This window comes from Neoarius graeffei, chromosome 13 (genome assembly GCF_027579695.1).
Source record: "Neoarius graeffei isolate fNeoGra1 chromosome 13, fNeoGra1.pri, whole genome shotgun sequence".
In the NCBI taxonomy this organism is placed as follows: domain Eukaryota; kingdom Metazoa; phylum Chordata; class Actinopteri; order Siluriformes; family Ariidae; genus Neoarius; species Neoarius graeffei.
Genome location: NC_083581.1, coordinates 49,088,407 through 49,106,699, shown reverse-complemented (window position 1 = coordinate 49,106,699; position 18,293 = coordinate 49,088,407). Strand labels below are relative to the sequence as shown.

General features: G+C 39.2%; 1 protein-coding gene across 2 annotated transcripts in view; it reads left to right on the top strand.

Moving 5' to 3' along the window:
- mapre1b (microtubule-associated protein, RP/EB family, member 1b) overlaps positions 1 to 4,161 on the top strand; it is a 12,064-nt gene extending 7,903 nt beyond the window's left edge. For both annotated transcript variants that reach the window (XM_060937939.1, XM_060937938.1), the window contains exons 6-7: positions 968 to 1,120; positions 1,929 to 4,161. In XM_060937939.1, the coding sequence (XP_060793922.1) occupies positions 968 to 1,120; positions 1,929 to 1,979 (204 nt within the window). In that variant the 3' untranslated portion in view covers positions 1,980 to 4,161. The remainder of the gene's footprint in view (positions 1 to 967; positions 1,121 to 1,928) is intronic.
- Positions 4,162 to 18,293: the final 14,132 nt, after the last annotated feature.

The following is an 18,293-nucleotide window of genomic DNA, read 5'->3' as shown; positions in this document are numbered from 1 at the left end:
AATGGGACACTAACTTGGTGCATTATTAAGATTAAGAATTCGCCCAAAAGCTGTTGCTGTTGCACACAAATGCATTTTTATTTTATAATGTGAAAAAAGAGATTCTTAGCCAGTGTAAATGTAAACAGATTGCTGGTTACTGGCTTCAAAGTAACCTAACGGTCATTATACCGTTTGTAAATAAGAACCAAAGATACAGCACCTTAGGAAACATAAGTGTCTCTCAGTTTTGTGTAAAATCTACAAAATATAAAAAGTATAAAACATTCAATTGCCTTTAAAGTGCGAACATGTAAACAGGACATTTAAACTTAAACTTTAAATTTACCTTAAATTTTAAACTTAAATAAACCTTAAATTTCAACTTCAGACTGTAAATAAAAACGCTGTTTCCTGTTAAAGTGCACACAAAAATAAATTCTGACTGGACCTTAAACTTGACCTGAGACAGACTGGGTAAACTGTCCATCAACTGCCATCACTTGGGTACAAAAAGATTCTTCTGCAGAAAAAGGAGCTTTACTGTTTTCTTCTGACACTCCAACGCCCCCCCCCCCCAAATCGGATCTGCATGATTCAGCTGTGAAAAAGGCGGCATCCGCCAAAAGGCACGCCGTTTGCATCCAGACCGCCTGCGTGAATTCAATGACGCGACGAGTGGGGTTAAAGTTCACCGGGAAAAATGTAATTTAAAAAAATCAATCTTTGGATGTATGAATCGATCTTCAGGAAATAATATGCAAATCGATTCAAAATCGGAAAATCGATTTTTTTCAACACAGCCCTGAATATAAGACAGAACCTACAAGAAAAGCTCTAACATCTAAACAGGAAAACTGACAGCTATAAACGCGAGGGGCATTTTTATTTGCATATATTTATACTCATTACATGTATGCATTCCTTTTTACAGATAGAGAGACTTGTTTGTTTTTTATGCACGGTATCCTTGTTGCTCCTTTCTCAGGTGAATATACTGAAGTCCACAATCCAGGACATGGAGAAAGAGCGAGACTTTTACTTTGGTAAACTGAGGAACATTGAGCTGATCTGTCAGGAGAAGGAGAGTGAGGGAGACCCCACCCTGCAGAGGATTGTGGATATTCTCTATGCCACAGATGTGAGTACAGAGCAGAATTTGATGACACTAATACGTTCTTAGCTGTGACGGTGTATATTTATAGTAGCTCCACTGAAATGTGTAAGGGATATGAGCTAACCAGTGAAATTAAACAAACACTGTTTTCTGATTAGAACATTTTGTTCTGTATTACACAGCACAAAAGGCTAGAATCTGTAACAACTCAGAACTACTAAGGTCTATACTAACTGACTCTTATTACGTGTTTTGTGTATTCATTATTCATTAAATTTATCCTGCAAGTTTGTTCTTGGGATGACCCAAATGAGGAGGGGTTCCCTTTTGAGTCTGGTTCCTCTAAAGATTTCATGTCGTCTCAGGGAGTTTTACCTTATCACCGTTACCTCGGGCTTGTTTGTTAGGGATACATTTATTACTTCATATTTTAAAAATCTATTTTTTTGTAAAACTACTTTGTGATAATGTCTATTGTTAAAAGTACTATTCGAATAAATTGACTTGACTACCATAAAGCTTTAACTGTTTTAAATTGGAACACTGGTCACAGTGTGGTACTGATTTTCAATCAGAAGTAAAATTGGGCATCATGACTTTCACCCGAGTGAAATTGACAGTGTTCATGCCCTGTTTGTTGTCTGTGAGCTCATGTATGCAGAAGAGGGCGGATAGTCCTTCACTCGGAGTGTTTAACACCAAATCAGTGGAATCAGTTTAGCTAAACATTAACTATTGCATGTCGCATGTTGAAATTCTAAACAGAACATGGTTTCAGAGAACCCTTCCACTCCATGACACTTCCTGTTTTTCTCTTCTGTCACTCTTGTAGGAGGGCTTTGTCATACCAGATGCTGAAGCAGAGGACCAGGAGGAGTTTTAATGCCTATAACTAGATCCAGTTGTGTCCTTGTCTCCTCCCTCATCTCTACATATTCACTCCCTCCTGCTGTCTCGGATCACGTTACGCATTTTGGACTCAATGAATGCTGTATGGAAAGTAATTTGGGTTGAATACAGAGTTAAAGTAGCTACATTAGAAGAACCTCCTCTGATGCCTTCTTAGAGAAGAGCACAACGTGGCTGCTCAGCTGATCTTGCTGGGCTCAGGAGAATTGGAGCATTTCGTCTCTAACGTTCAGTATCATGTAAAGTCCCTGCAACTTCAGGGGAACTTGCAAATTTATTCATTGTTAGATTTTCATCTTTGGCTGTTTCATCTTTTTGCCACAGTGTGAATAGAGGGGGTGTTTTCCTCTTTGTCTCACAAGATGGGTGGTATGTACTTCATAATAATAATAATAATGCTATTCTGATCTTTTTTTCATATTTAAAAGTGTACTTCCTTCAAAAATATTAGTTTTTGGCTTTGGTTCCTATGTGAATTAGTGAACAAAAATCCTTAAAATCCACATTTTCATCAGTTTACATTTCTTTTTATTCCAATGCGATTATTTTTGTGAAAGGCTTGTAGCAGTCACCTTTTTCTCCAGCTTTGATCCTGTGACTGTGCCTTATAGACTGAGTGGAGGGAGACTAGTCTAATGTCTGTGTTTTTGTCTTTGTTTGTTTGTGTGTCAGAATTCTTTTCTCATCATCTAGGAAATCAGTTTTGCAGCAGAGGGTTGATTTGTTTATGAACATTTCAAAATTGGCCACAAACTGCCATGATTGCGATCAGTAACTGTTTCCTGGTGGTTGTTTGGGATGGTTTTCTAACTGTGACATTTATAAGCATAGTTGCAAAAGCATCCTCTGACAAAATCATTTTTAATAATTGATTTGTTTGTAAAAATAATAATAATAATAAATTCTTAATTCATTGTCCACTACAGTGGTGAATTCAGAGGCCAAATTAAGAATTAGCAAGACAAATAGTCCCCATATCTGCACTTTGAGTGCACAGATTTTTTTTTTTAACTAAATATTTAATGTATCATTTTACCATTTCACACCTTTTAATCTCTGCCTTGGTAGAATTCACAGTCTGTATTGGCAAGTGTTTAATTGAAATTAAAAAAATGTTCGAACACTTCTGTTTATTTTTTCATTGGTGTTTGGCTCCAAAATAACTGAAATGGTTTCAGGTGCAGACCATTAATCTTTTTCTCCCCAACAAATTATGCATGGAAGCAGGTTACTAGAATTCAGCTTGAGCTAAAAAAAAAAAAAAAAGACACTGTCTGGCCAAAAGTTTGTCCGTCACACCAATATGTGCTTTTTGGACATCCCATTCCAGATTTATTCTCCTTTTGCTGTTATAATTACCTTCAATCTTCTGGAAAGGCTTTCCACTCGATTTTGGAGCATGGTTTTTGGGGATTTGCCCATTTGGGCAAAAGAGTATTTGAGATCAAGCACTGATGTTTTAAGGAGGTCTGGCACACAGTTAGCATTCCAGTTCATCCCAAACGTGTTCAGTGGGGTTGAGGTCAGGGCAAGTCTGTGCTTCCAACATTGTGGCATCAGTTTAGGGAAGGTTCACATCTGGGTGTTAGTCAGGTGTAGACATACTTTTGGCCATATAGTGTGTTCAAATCCATTAATGGTTATGTAGAATGGTACAGCTTTGCAAATCTTGAGATTTTAAATTGCTTGTTTACCCAATTTGTAGATTACATTCCAGATGGAGAATGAAAAGAGGCCACTTCTGCTGGTATAAGAAAAATATATCAGAATGTTGCATCTCTTGTACTATGTAATTCTTAGGACTGTATTTAAGTTGTATCTAAAGAAATCCTAATGTCACATCCATTAATTTATGGTCAGTTGTGTGGAATAGGGTTTAGATAACACAGATTTTCCTGATGTTGGTTGATCACTGTGCTTACTATATTTTCTCATGTAACAGTAATAACAGCACTTCTGATTTACTAATTGGCTATTCAAATATTTTTAGTTTTTGGCTTTTTTTCACTGAAATGTTCAAATCATTTAGTTCTTGGCAATGTTCTACTCACTGTCCAACACTGCCAACGTTTGTGCTCATACAACACTGCCCAACTGTTATTGGTAAAATGCCTTGACTGATCCTTCAACACCAGCGAATAAACAGTTACATTCTCTGCAGGTATTTTTTGTTTGTTTTTTGTTGGTCAAAAGTGAAGTAGCCTTTATCACCAGATTATGCTAATGTGCAGTGGTTTAGGAAACCTGGGCGATGCTTCTTAATGTTGCTGATGATAATGTTCCAAAGAACAGTGCGTTATAATAAAAGTAGCAATCAGAGTTGCAAACAAATCATTATGTAATATTACATAATCAATCTGATGACCTCTTTCGTTGATGCTGTATGATGGTAAAATGCTGTGTAATGTATCCAGGTTTACGAATTGGAAGTTACCAAATCACAGTGGTGCTCTTCTCCCAGTCTTGATCTTTTCATCTATTGGACTTCAAGAACATCTACAGAGATGACTTCTACACTGTGAGCTTACTGTGGCTTGTGTATTTTGTTTTGTTTACTGTCCTCCTGTTGTTCAAACTCTTCTTTTGTGTACTTGGGTGTGTGGAGTTTCTCCTTTTTAAACTGTATTTGCCATCATCAGTTTCTTACAAATAAAACAGTATTACATGCATGTATTGATGAGCAGTACTTTCCATTGCTTCTCTACCCTTTCTGAAAATGTGTGTATGACTGAGTAATTGTGTAACTTGATGTGTTGTACATCCATTTTCTGCCAGGTCCAGGTTACAGGGGAAGCAGTTTCAGCAGAGATGCCCAGGCTTCCCTCTCCCACTTCCTCTAGTTCTTCTGGTGGGATACAGAGGTGTTGAGCGATTATATGATCTCCCCACCATGTCTTGGGTCTGCCCCAGGGACTCCTCCTGGTTGGGCATGCCCAGAACACCTCACCCAGGAAGCATCCTAGACAGGTAGCCTAACCACCTCGGTTGGCTCCTTTGAATGCGGAGGAACAGCGGCTGTAATCTGAGCCCCTCCCAAATGTCCAAGCTCCTCACCCTGTCTCTAAGGGTGAGCCCAGACACCCTTGGGTGAAAGCTCATTTCTGCCACTTGTGTTCAGGATCTTGTTCTTTCGGTCACTACCCACAGCTTGTGGTCATAGGTGAGGGTAGGACCATAGATGGACCAGTAAATCAAGAGCTTCACCCTTTGCCTTGGCTCTCTCTTCACCACAACAGACCGGTACAGTGTCTGCAGCACAACAGAAGCTACACAGAGCCGTCTGTCAAGCTCTTGCTCCGTTTTTCCCTCGCTCATGAACAAGACCCCGAGATACTTTTACTCTTCCACTTGAGGCAAGGACTTATCCCCAAACCAGAGTGGGCAATTCAACCTTTTTAAGCATAAAACCATGGCCTCAAACTTGGAGGTGCTGATTCTCATCCCAGCCACTACACACTTGGCTGCAAACACCCCCCAGTGCAAGTTGGAGGTCATGGGCCAATGAAGCCAACAGGACCACATCATCTGCAAAAATGCAATCCTGAGCCCACTGGACCAAACACACACTATCCTTTGACTGCATCTAGAAATTCTGTCCATAAAAAGTTATGAACAGAATCAATAACAAAGGGCAGCCCTAGCAGAGACTAACACCCACCGGCAACAGGTCTGGCTTATTGCTGGCAATGCGAACCAAGCTCGGGGCTAAATGGGCCTGGTACCCCATATTTCTGAAGTACCCCCACAGGACACCTTGAGGAATTAGGGTGGTCTGCCTTCCCTCCTTCAATATTCTCCTCATTGTGAATGGACAGCATGCTCAGTCTACAATTCTGATTCCACAAAAGTTGGGATGCTGTGTAAAAGGTAGAACTGAGGATACTAATTGTTGACATTTTATATATGAAATTCTCTCCCATTCTTGCTTGATATGACTTCAGCTGCTCAACAGGCCAGGGTCTCCACTGTCATATTTTGCACCACATATGTACCACACGTTTTCAAAGGGAGGCAGGCAGGCCAGTTTATCACCTGCACGCACTTACTATGAAGCCATGCTGTTGTAACACATGCAGCAGATGGCTTGGCATTATCTTGCTGGAATAAGCAGGGACATCCCTGAAAAAGGCACTGTCCAGATGGCAGTTCCAAAACCTTTATATACCTTTCAGCATTAATGGTGCCTTCACAGATGTGCAAGTTACCTATACCATCACAGATGATGGCTTTTCAACTTTGTGCTGATAAGTCTAGATGGTCCTTTTCCTCTTTAGCCCGGGGGACACAACATCCATGATTTCCAAAAACAATTCAAAATGTGGACTCATCAGATCACAGCACACGTCCACTCTGCAGCCCAGAGACTTCGGTGGCATTTCTAGTTGTTGAGCGATGGCTTTTGCTTTGCATGGTAGATGCAGCAACAAACTGTTTTTACCAACAAGTTTTATGACATGTTCACAAGCCAGTGTAGTAATATCCATGATACAATTATGTTGGTTGTTAATGCAGTGCCACCTGAGATTGAAGGTCACAGGCATTCAGTGTTGGTTTTTAGCCTTGCCCTGTACGTGAGGTCAGGCATAAGTTGGGTCCCTTAGTTTTATTCAAGGGAACTTGTAAAGTTACAACATAGAAAAACAACTTGAACATTTGTGTGCTTACAACTTTGTGGCAGCAGTTTGGTGAAGACCCACATACAGGTGTGATGGTGCCCACAAATTTTTGGCCATGTGGTGTACCTGTCTGAAACAAGTCAGTGCCGTCCGTTCTTGAACTGACGACCAACTTTCTAATTGCTGTGCTTTTATCTTTCAGCTTCAGGTTTTGGCATTGACTTTGTACTTTAAAGAAAACTCTAGTAAGCGTTGTTGCCTTTCTCTACTGAATTCAAAGCTAAATCCCCCCACAGCTAAATTCACACTTATAATTCCTTCCCAAGCTATACAGCCATACATGCCCATGTTATAATAGTCTCCACTACGCTTGACAGATAATTTCCCTCTTCAGACTCGTCTCTTTCCATCTTTCTGATACAAATTAACATTGGTTTCATCTGTCCAAAGAATTTTGTTCCAGAACAGGGCAGGCTTTCTAGCAAAATCTAATCTGGCCTTTCTGTTCTTGAGTGTTACCATTAATTTGCATCTTTATGTAAATCCGCTGTATTTACATTCATGAAAGCATCGCTTGATTGTAGACTTCAACAATGATAGGCCTACCTCCTGAAGAATGTTTTTGTCCTGGCAAGATGTTGTGAAGAGATTTTTCTTCACAAAGGAAAGAATTCTGTGATCATCCCCCCCCCCCCCCCCCCTTTAGTTGTCGTATGTGGTTTTCCAGGCCATGTGGTGTTACTGAGCTCACTAGTGCATTCCTTTTTTTTTTTTTTAAAGAATGTACTGAATTATTGATTTGGCTGATCCTAAAGTTTCTGCTATCTCTCTAATAGGTCTGTGGTGTTTTTTTTTCAGCCTAATCATGGCCCCCTTCACTTGGATTGACATCTCTTTAGACCACATATTGAGAGGTCCCACGAACAGCTACCAAATGCAAAATCAACGCTTGATATAACTTCCAGACGTCTTCTCTGTCATGAAACAATGCGGAAATAGGCCATAAATGGCCATGAAACTTTGTCAATTGTCTGATTACTTTTGAGCCTGTGAAAATGTAGGGACTACATAAAGTCTCTAATTCCTAAATGGTTAATGCAATATCTGTTAAACCCTTAAATAAAAGCTTGGTCTACACTTGATTGCTTCATTTTAAATCCATTGTGGTGGTGTAGAGAGACAAAATTACCAACTTGTCACTGTCCAAATGTTTATGGACCTGACTGTATGTCCCCACACCTACAAATACCCCAAAGCTAAATGCACCACACCCATAATTATCCCTATAAACGCCTTATAACCATAAAGACCCCTTACTCCAAAATGCCCCCACACCCCTAAATACCACCCCATGGCTGAATACCCCATCTCCATAAATACTTTCCATAGCTAAATTCCACCACACCCATAAATATTCCACACTGCTAAATGTCCTTGTATCCATAATTTCTCCCTGATTTGGTCACATGCCAATTTCCACCCACCAGTCAGTTCGCCCCATTATACAACAGCTACCCACAAGGGAGGGTGAAGGCTAAGACATGCTTCTATGAAGCCAGCCACCTACCGGTACGTTTTCTGAACTGCTGCACCTGCTATATGGCCAATGTAATGTATAACACAGTGGAGGTAAAGTGCTATAGACCTCTTGCAGTCACGTGACCGAATCCCGGCTGGAATGTAAACAGCCGCCATCTTGTCGGTCAACAACACAGCTGAATATTGTTGCACTTGTATACAAAATGGATCAATTTCAACCGACGGACTACGGCTCATTTTTCTAATGAACAGATAACTAGATATGTCTAAAATAAATGACCTACAGATTAGTGACCCTTATCGATTACCGGACGTAGTTTTCACGACCGTGTCAGTGGATATTGAACTGCCAGAGGTGGAATACCCAGATGTGTATAATTACCTCATTAACTTTCAGGATTTGTCAGCCCCCCTCAGATGTGGCATCTTGTAAACAAGAAAATAACAATCCTCATTGGACGGGTAAGTCACTTAAGTATTGAGTACTAGTACTGATACTAGATATATCAGTAGTATCTAGTATAGCACTGACCAGCCGATTATAGAATAGAATAAGGTAATTCCAGCTGTAATTTCAAATCGTCCGTCTTGTTTACCATGGATCTGGCGTTGGAGAGGTAGAGGCTTAGCAGTGGAGGTTTGAGTGGCTGTTTTCTGAGCTTAGTGAACAGGCCGGCTATGCAGCCTCGCTTTTGCTTCCTTTCCCGACGCTGCCTTCTTCGCCTGCCAGACCTGAAGATAATCCATGGAGACCCCACTCGTCTCACTATCTTGTCCGGAATGTTGTGCATGCGATGGAAATCGCTACAAACCGTCATTTTCTGCTGGAAACCAATGTCCAGTAAGTCCATACGGTTGTAGTGGATATTGAAGTCTGGTACAGATGAACAACACGCAAAAATACACACAAAAAACATAAAAAACGTGCACAGGTAGGGAGAGCTTGTAGCTGCAGCATCCCCATCATGCGCCGCCATATCCACTATTATGGTTGAATATTTTATATTATCAGTTAGATTAAGTATCAGTAGTCTATCACTGTTACTGTATATATGGTATACTTGATAGCAGCAATCCATTTTGCACGCCTGTCAGGGTCCCGTGGCAGCCTACTGTCAAGTGTATGTGAGCATCATGGGTTTCCCACACTTGAAAGGGAAGGACTCAGACACAGGATTCCACTCGTCTTATGTTTTATTGATTTTCAGTGGAGTTGACGTTGTAGTAGAATTGTATATAGTAGAGTTTTCCAGAAGAAAAGGTAGAAGCAGAAGTAGAACCAGAAGTAGAAGGCGGAAATATGGCGTTTGACCGACAAGATGGCGTCTGTTTACAATCTAGATCGGCTGTGACGTCACATGCAAGTGGTCCATTAGCCCTCTTCCACATACAAGAGTTCACAGACATAAGAGAATAAGAACCACTTGAGTCAATACTGTTTCTGTGGAGGATAAGAGACACTCAAGTACTGATACTATGCTCTTCTGATCAGCTATTAGTACTGTATTGATTATCAGAATCTATTAATATTGTACCCTTTACTACTACTACTTTCTTCTTCTGAATCGCTGAGAGAGAGAACTATGGGTTCTGCATCATCAGTCTTTATGTAAGCTCTTATACCAAGCTCCACTTTCCTTACACTCTTGAAATCTTTGTACTGTGGAATAGCACAGCCTCTTGCTTGGGCTAAAAACAACATGGAAAACACTGTATTTGGTAAAGCTTTAATGTTGCAAATGAGGCTTTGATGCTGGCTTGCAGCACAATAATGTTCCAAACCCAAGCAATTTGGGCATTGGTCAAGTTCGCAAGTTAGAATTGTACTTAAATTTATATTAATTACCATGGATTTGTAATGCCATGCTGCTGCACAACAATACAAACTATAGGCCATGTGTCTGCTCTCTGAGTCACTGGCAAATATCAGTACCATAGTTACAGGTGCACAACACACTCCATAATGTTGCACATCTTTCTATCATATCTTACAATATTTTTTAGTGCTTTTTTTTTTACTGTCATGATCTGCTATTTGCTGGAAACCTTTTGTTGGGTTAAAGACTTTGCAGTTTGTGCTCAGTTATAAAACTAAAACATAAGGAAGTAGAACTTATTCATGATTTTTTTATTGGAGTATGTTTTCAGGTAGACAAAAAAAGGGATGTAACAAGAAAATGAGGGAAATCTAAGGTGACAGAACACTTGCTGAATGAATGTTCTCTTTTTCTCTGTAGATAATTACAAGTTCACTCTTTTCTATGTTTTTCACCACATCTGTTATTGGTACATCTGTAATCACCAATTTTGTTTCTTTACATTTTCACAAGAGTTGAATGTGGATGAATTTCAGGAAGTCTTTCAGAAGATCATGGGAGATAGCAATGAATGTTCACAGCATTTTCATGAAGGTGGATAATACCTGCGACAGAACAGTGAATTGGGTATTCAATTACATTTTCTATTATTCAAATGTTTTCCTCTAAAGCTCATAATCTGCAAAGATGTGTCGCATGATATTTTACAGCTTTGGAAAAAATTGGCATACACTCTATGTAGGTCAGATACAGTGGTGCTTGAAAGTTTGTGAACCCTTTTTAGAATTTTCTATATTTCTGCATAAATCTGACCTAAAATATAATCAGATTTTCACACAAATCCTAAAAATAGATAAAGAGAACCCAGTTAAACACAAGACAAAAATATTATACATGGCCATTTATTTATTGAGGAAAATGATCCAATATTTACATATCTGTGAATGGCAAAATATGTGAACCTTTGCTAACTGTTGGTCAGTCCTGCACACCGGCTTGGAGGAATTTTAGCCCATTCCTCCATACAGAACAGCTTCAACTCTGGGATGTTGGTGGGTTTCCTCACATGAACTGCTCGCTTCAGGTCCTTCCACAACATTTCGATTGGATTAAGGTCAGGACTTTGGCTTGGCCATTCCAAAACATTAACTTTATTCTTCTTTAACCATTCTTTGGTAGAATGATTTGAGTGCTTAGGGTCGTTGTCTTGCTGCATGACCCACCTTCTCTTGAGATTTGGTTCATGGACAGATGTCCTGACATTTTCCTTTTGAATTGGCTGGTATAATTCAGAATTCATTGTTCCATCAATGATGGCAAGCCGTCCAGGCCCAGATGCAGCAAAACAGGCCCAAACCATGATACTACCACCACCATCTTTCACAAATGGGATAAGGTTCTTTTGCTGGAATGCAGTGTTTTCCTTTCTCCAAACATAACGCTTCTCATTTAAACCAAAAAGATCTATTTTGGTCTCATCCGTCCACAAAACATTTTTTCCAATAGCCTTCTGGCTTGTCCATGTGATCTTTAGCAAACTGCAGATCAGCAGCAATGTTCTTTTTGGAGAGCAGTGGCTTTTTCCTTACAACCCTGCCATGCACACCATTGTTGTTCAGTGTTCTCCTGATGGTGGACTCATGAACATTAATATTAGCCAATGTGAGAGAGGCCTTCAGTTGCTTAGAAGTTACCCTGGGGTCCTTTGTGACCTCACCGACTATTACACACCTTGCTCTTGGAGTGATCTTTGTTGGTCGACCACTCCTGGGGAGGGTAACAATGGTCTTGAATTTCCTCCATTTGTACACAGTCTGTCTGACTGTGGATTGTTGGAGTCCAAACTCTTTAGAGATGGGTTTGTAACCTTTTCCAGCCTGATGAGCATCAACAATGCTTTTTCTGAGGTCCTCAGAAATCTCCTTTGTTCGTGCCATGATAGACTTCCACAAACATGTGAAGATCAGACTTTGATAGATCCCTGTTCTTTAAATAAAACAGGGTGCCCACTCACATCTGATTGTCATCCCATTGATTAAAAACACCTGACACTAATTTCACCTTCAAATTAACTGCTTATTCTAGAGTTTCACATACTTTTGCCACTCACAGATATGTAATATTGGATAATTTTCCTCAATAAATAAATTACCAAGTATAATATTTTTCTCATTTGTTTAACTGGGTTCTCTTTACTTTTAGGACTTGTGTGAAAATCTGATGTTGTTTTAGGTCATATTTATGCAGAAATATAGAAAATTCTAAAGGGTTCACAAACTTTCAAGCACTACTGTGATGTCCCTCCATATCCTCCTGTTCTCCATATCTTCTTCTGTCACACCAACCGTTCTCATGTTCTCTTTCACCACATCCATAAATCTCATCTTTGGTCTTCCTCTTTTCCTTCTACCTGGCAACTCCATCTCCAGCATTCTTTTCCCGATATACCCTGGATCTCTCCTCTGTACGTGTCCAAACCATCTCAATCTCACCTCTCTCACTTTGTCTCCAAGCCGTCCTACATGTCCTGTCCCTCTAATATACTCATTTCTAATCCTGTCCAACTTTGTCACTCCCAGTGAAAATCTCATATTTTTGATTTTATTTTTGTCTCATTTGTTTAACTGGGTTCTCTTTATCTGTTTTTAGGACTTGTGTGAAAATCTGATGATGATTTAGGTCATATTTATGCAGAAATATAGAAAATTCTAAAGGGTTCACAAACTTTCAAGCATCTATTTAAGTTATTCCACAAAATAGAGTTGTACATGAGCTGATGGCCGATGAGGCATGTAGCACCGAGTTGGCTATAAGCCATGTACAATGAGCTTGAGTGGAATAACTGTTTTATTCTATCCACATTCGCCAGATTTTGAGAAACAGAGCATTTTTTTTTGCAAATTCAATAAATAAAAACTTTATACTAAACATCCAACAGAATAATTTCTGCTTAGGCAGACAGAGTTCTTAAAAACCTATCAATGGCTCCAGGAATTGACTTTAGTGCCATTTTGCTGTCATGCTGAGGTATAGAATAGCTTTAGACATTTCATTCTTCCTTGGACATTTCAGTGGTGTAATTTTCAAACTTCTTTGAGCTTTTGCACCAGTCTAAAAAAAATCAACACATTTTTAAAGATATATTTTTTGGTCTTTTTTCACCTTTATTGGCTAGGACAGTGTAGAGACAGGAAATGAGCAGGAGAGAGAGAGATGGGGAGGGATCAGGCAATGACCTGGGGTCGGAATCGAACCCGGGTCCCCGGATTTATGGTATGGCGCCTTATCCACCTGAGCCACGATGCCCCCAAATCAACAAGTTTTAATGCTTAAAGCTAGACTGCCTTTTGATTTCATAAAATCAGTGAAATTTAGTTTCTTCTGAAATGTGGTCATTGTGATGTCTGTTTATTTCTGTAATATCTAAAAAAAAATTAGGCCATTTTGTGGCTGGGAATTTATTTAATTTGAGGGGATTCCCGAGCAAATAATGTGCATGAAATCACTCGCTTTGCCCAGTCAAGCAGACAGAGGAAGTCCGTGTGCGCATACGCAGGTTTACCTTCTTCTTTTGGGTTTTACAGCAGCTGGCATCCACAGTGCTGCATTACTGCCATCTACAGGTTTACCTTGCCTGTGCACTGACAGTTCCATCATTCTGTTGCTACACGAACAGTTGATCACACCGAGGTGCTCGCTGACCGCCGATATTTATTAGTTTGGTCCTGCGTTTCCTTTCCTTCGCAACATAACGTCTTCTCATTTTCCGTTACTATAGTTGGTCTTTCACATTTCATTCGCACAGTCATGTCCTCCAATTTTCTCTCCTGTTTCAAATTTGTATCCCACAATGCCTTGCGCAAACGGGGAAAGCCCACCACGTGATGCATGACATAGTATCTTGAATTGGGTCATGGTGAAGCAGGAAAAAATAGCAGAGAATTTAGGGCCACGTGGCCCTAAATTCATTAATTGTTTTTTTTTTTTTTTTAATAATCATAAAATTGGAAGTCTGTGATTCGAATTCAGTAGCTTTCGGTCCACTAAACAAAAATAATTGGGTCTTTGGGGGAAAAAAATGTTATGAACTAAACTTGAAAAATCTGAAAAGCATTATAGCTTTAAAGATGAAGAATGTAAACAAACCGACGAAATGACAGTAGCAATTTGTGAAAAACGCTATAATAAGTCTTGGGGGGGGGGGAGATACATTTTTACCATTAAATACTTTCATTCCATGTTTTGTTGGTTTTGTTTTCGAGTAGAGTTTTAATTTGTCCTCGGTTGGTTCAGCAACACGCTCTGCTGTTTTGTTTTTTTCTACTCACGATATATGATCTGATAACCCAGTAGTAGAGTAGCCAATCAGAGCGCACGATTGCTCATATCTAGTGAATGTGGATAAAAGAAATTATACCATCTTGCATGCTTTGGGTGTTGCACAGTGCATCAAATATGCATGCACACACCCCACATGCCTCCAGAGCAGTGCATTCTGGGAGTGTTGGTAGAATGTTGGTAGAACCTCACTATGAAAAGAAATGCCTCATGGTGCTTTGTGGAAAACTATATGAAGAAAGAGGCCAGTTCTAAGAAGGTCATATGATTTAGTCTCCGACATGTACAAAGAAACAGTTGTCTACGCTGCTTGTTCTTGTACCTCACCAGTTAGTTCAAACTTTACCAGCACTGAGAGTTCACTCACTTTAGATCTGACCAAAGTTTCTTCCAGCTTTATTCTTGGCATATTTGGTATACAGTGGTGCTTGAAAGTTTGTGAACCCTTTAGAATTTTCTATATTTCTGCATAAATATGACCTAAAACATCATCAGATTTTCACACAAGTTCTAAAAGTAGATAAAGAGAACCCAGTTAAACAAATGAGACAAAAATATTATACTTGGTCATTTATTTATTGAGGAAAATGATCCAATATTATATATCTGTGAGTGGCAAAAGTATGTGAACCTTTTCTTACAGTATCTGGTGTGACTCCCTTGTGCAGCAAGAACTGCAACTAAACATTTCCGGTAACTGTTGATCAGTCCTGCACACCGGCTTGGAGGAATTTTAGCCCATTCCTCCGTACAGAACAGCTTCAACTCTGGGATGTTGGTGGGTTTTCTCACATGAATTGCTCACTTCAGGTCCTTCCGCAATATTTCGATTGGATTAAGGTCAGGACTTTGACTTGGCCATTCCAAAACATTAACTTTATTCTTCTTTAACCATTCTTTGGTAGAACAACTTGTGTGCTTAGGGTTGTTGTCTTGCTGCATGACCCACCTTCTCTTGAGATTCAGTTCATGAACAGATGTCCTGACATTTTCCTTTAGAATTCGCTGGTATAATTCAGAATTCATTGTTCCATCAATGATCGCAAGCCGTCCTGGCCCAGATGCAGCAAAACAGGCCCAAACCATGATACTACTACCACCATGTTTCACAGATGGGATAAGGTTCTTATGCTGGAATGCAGTGTTTTCCTTTCTCCAAACATAATGCTTCTCATTGAAACCAAAAAGTTCTATTTTGGTCTCATCTGTCCACAAAACATTTTTCCAATAGCCTTCTGGCTTGTCCACATGATCTTTAGCAAACTGCAGACGAGCAGCAATGTTCTTTTGGAGAGCAGTGGCTTTCTCCTTGCAACCCTGCCATGCACACCATTATTGCTCAGTGTTCTCCTGATGGTGGACTCATGAACATTAATATTAGCCAATGTGAGAGAGGCCTTCAGTTGCTTAGAAGTTACCCAGGGGTCCTTTGTGACCTCGTTGACTATTACATGCCTTGCTCTTGGAGTGATCTTTGTTGGTCGACCACTCCTGGGGAGGGTAACAATGGTCTTGAATTTCCTCCATTTGTACACAATCTGTCTGACTGTGGATTGATGGAGTCCAAACTCTTTAGAGATGGTTTTGTAACCTTTTCCAACCTGATGAGCATCAACGCTTTTTCTGAGGTCCTCAGAAATCTCCTTTGTTTGTGCCATGATACACTTCCACAAACATGTGTTGTGAAGATTAGACTTTGATAGATCCCTGTTCTTTAAATAAAACAGGGTGCCCACTCACACCTGATTGTCATCCCACTGACTGAAAACACCTGACTCTAATTTCATCTTCAAATTAACTGCTAATTCTAGAGGTTCACATACTTTTGCCACTCACAGATATGTAATATTAGATCATTTTCCTCAATAAATAAATGACCAAGTATAATATTTTTGTCTCATTTGTTTAACTGGGTTCTCTTTATCTACTTTTAGGACTTGCATGAAAATCTGATGATGTTTTAGGTCATATTTATGCAGAAATATAGAAAATTCTAAAGGGTTCACAAACTTTCAAGCACCACTGTATGTTGAATATTTTAGTATACATCAATATAATAGTTTGTCTTTATATTTAAAGGATGACTGTATGGTCTTGGAGTGTCATGGGAAAGACTTTGCAAAAGCAAAAGCTGCCTTCCTTTATGGGGAAGCTGGGGCCAGTCTCAGACGACATTGGGCGAGAGGCGGGGTACACCCTGGGTTGGTTGCCAGTCTATTGCAGGAAGTTTAGCCACAGTGTCCTGTATTTAAGGATTTTGCAAGGATTAACAGTTAATAGGATTAACAGTTTGGAACTCTTTCCTGTACAAATTATTTGCAACCCAACAGCTCTGACAACCTTCACAGTGATTTGCTATTATGGTATTGTCAAGGAATCTCATAGCAGCTAAGATTACTTTATAGATTTTTTTTCTATCATTTTTAAAATAAATATCCTGTGTGCTGTAGCTTTAAGTCAGGGTGCCTCAAGTGAATGTAGTAGAAACAGATGGTGCATGGTTGCTTAGGTTGGATGCTCCAACAGTTGCCCCTTTGGCCTTGACCTTTTTCATTAATTTGATAAATTGATGCCTCGAGTGTCAGTCTGGGGTCGAGCTGAATAAATAAAGTTGTCTTCTACTGATTGTTAGTTTGGATGCATAATGCATATGTGTTTAGTAATAAACTGCAGCTGTTTTGCAGATTATTATTATTATTATTATTATTATTATGCAGTATAGTTTTGTAGCTAGAATTTTGATTCAAAGCTAGGATGTGTTTGGGTTACTTTTCAACTTCAAGTTTAAATCAGAATTTAAACTGGATTTTACTTTGTGTATCACATTGTCTCTTATTATTCCAGATAGTCAAATATATTCATGTAAATTCTTTACATTTTTTATAATCTTTACTTTCTCTGCATGTTTTAAATTTACTTTAACTTTATGCTATTTTATTCTTTATTCTATTCTGCTGGGGTTTTTTTTCTCATCCTATTTGAACTACTACTTCATTTTATTATTTTATTTTTACTCTTATTTTCTTTTAATTCTTTTAATTAATTGTTTTAGAATAAAAATAAAATTATTTTATGTAATTTTATTTTTCTATTGTTTACTGTTTTTGTTTTTACTTCTGTAAAGCACATTGAACTGCCATTGTGTATGAAATGTGCTATATAAATAAACTTGCCTTGCCTTGCCTAAATTTAGATATATTGGGACACTTTTTTTGAATTTCCAAATTATCTGCACTTTCTTGCTGTTAATAAAACAAAATGCCCAACATATGAAATATTTCTAAAATCCTGAAGGTGAAGGACAAATGTTTAGATCCTATTCTAAAGAAGCATGGCTTAACTGTTTAACCGCAGCATTTTATGGACTATTTATTTAAATAAAAACATGATTTATCCGTAGCATGCCTGTACATATCAAATCAAATTTCAGTAATAGGATTTGAAAACAAAATCTCAATTCATCCTCGATATATTCCAATATTGTATGAACACAGTACACTAAAATGTTGGCCTAAGTAAAATTCTATAATTTGTTTTTATTATAAGAATAGCAATAACAGGGTTTAGAAAATTAATGTTAAAACCAGGGGCGGCATGGTGGTGTAGTGGTTAGCGCTGTCGCCTCACAGCAAGAAGGTCCTGGGTTCAAGCCCTGTGGCCGACGAGGGCCTTTCTGTGTGGAGTTTGCATGTTCTCCCCGTGTCTGCGTGGGTTTCCTCCGGGTGCTCCAGTTTCCCCCACAGTCCAAAGACATGCAGGTTAGGTTAACTGGTGACTCTAAATTGACCGTAGGTGTGAATGTGAGTGTGAATGGTTGTCTGTGTCTATGTGTCAGCCCTGTGATGACCTGGCGACTTGTCCAGGGTGTACCCCGCCTTTCGCCCGTAGTCAGCTGGGATAGGCTCCAGCTTTCCTGCGACCCTGTAGAAGGATAAAGCGGCTAGAGATAATGAGATGAGATGTTAAAACCAGATGAGA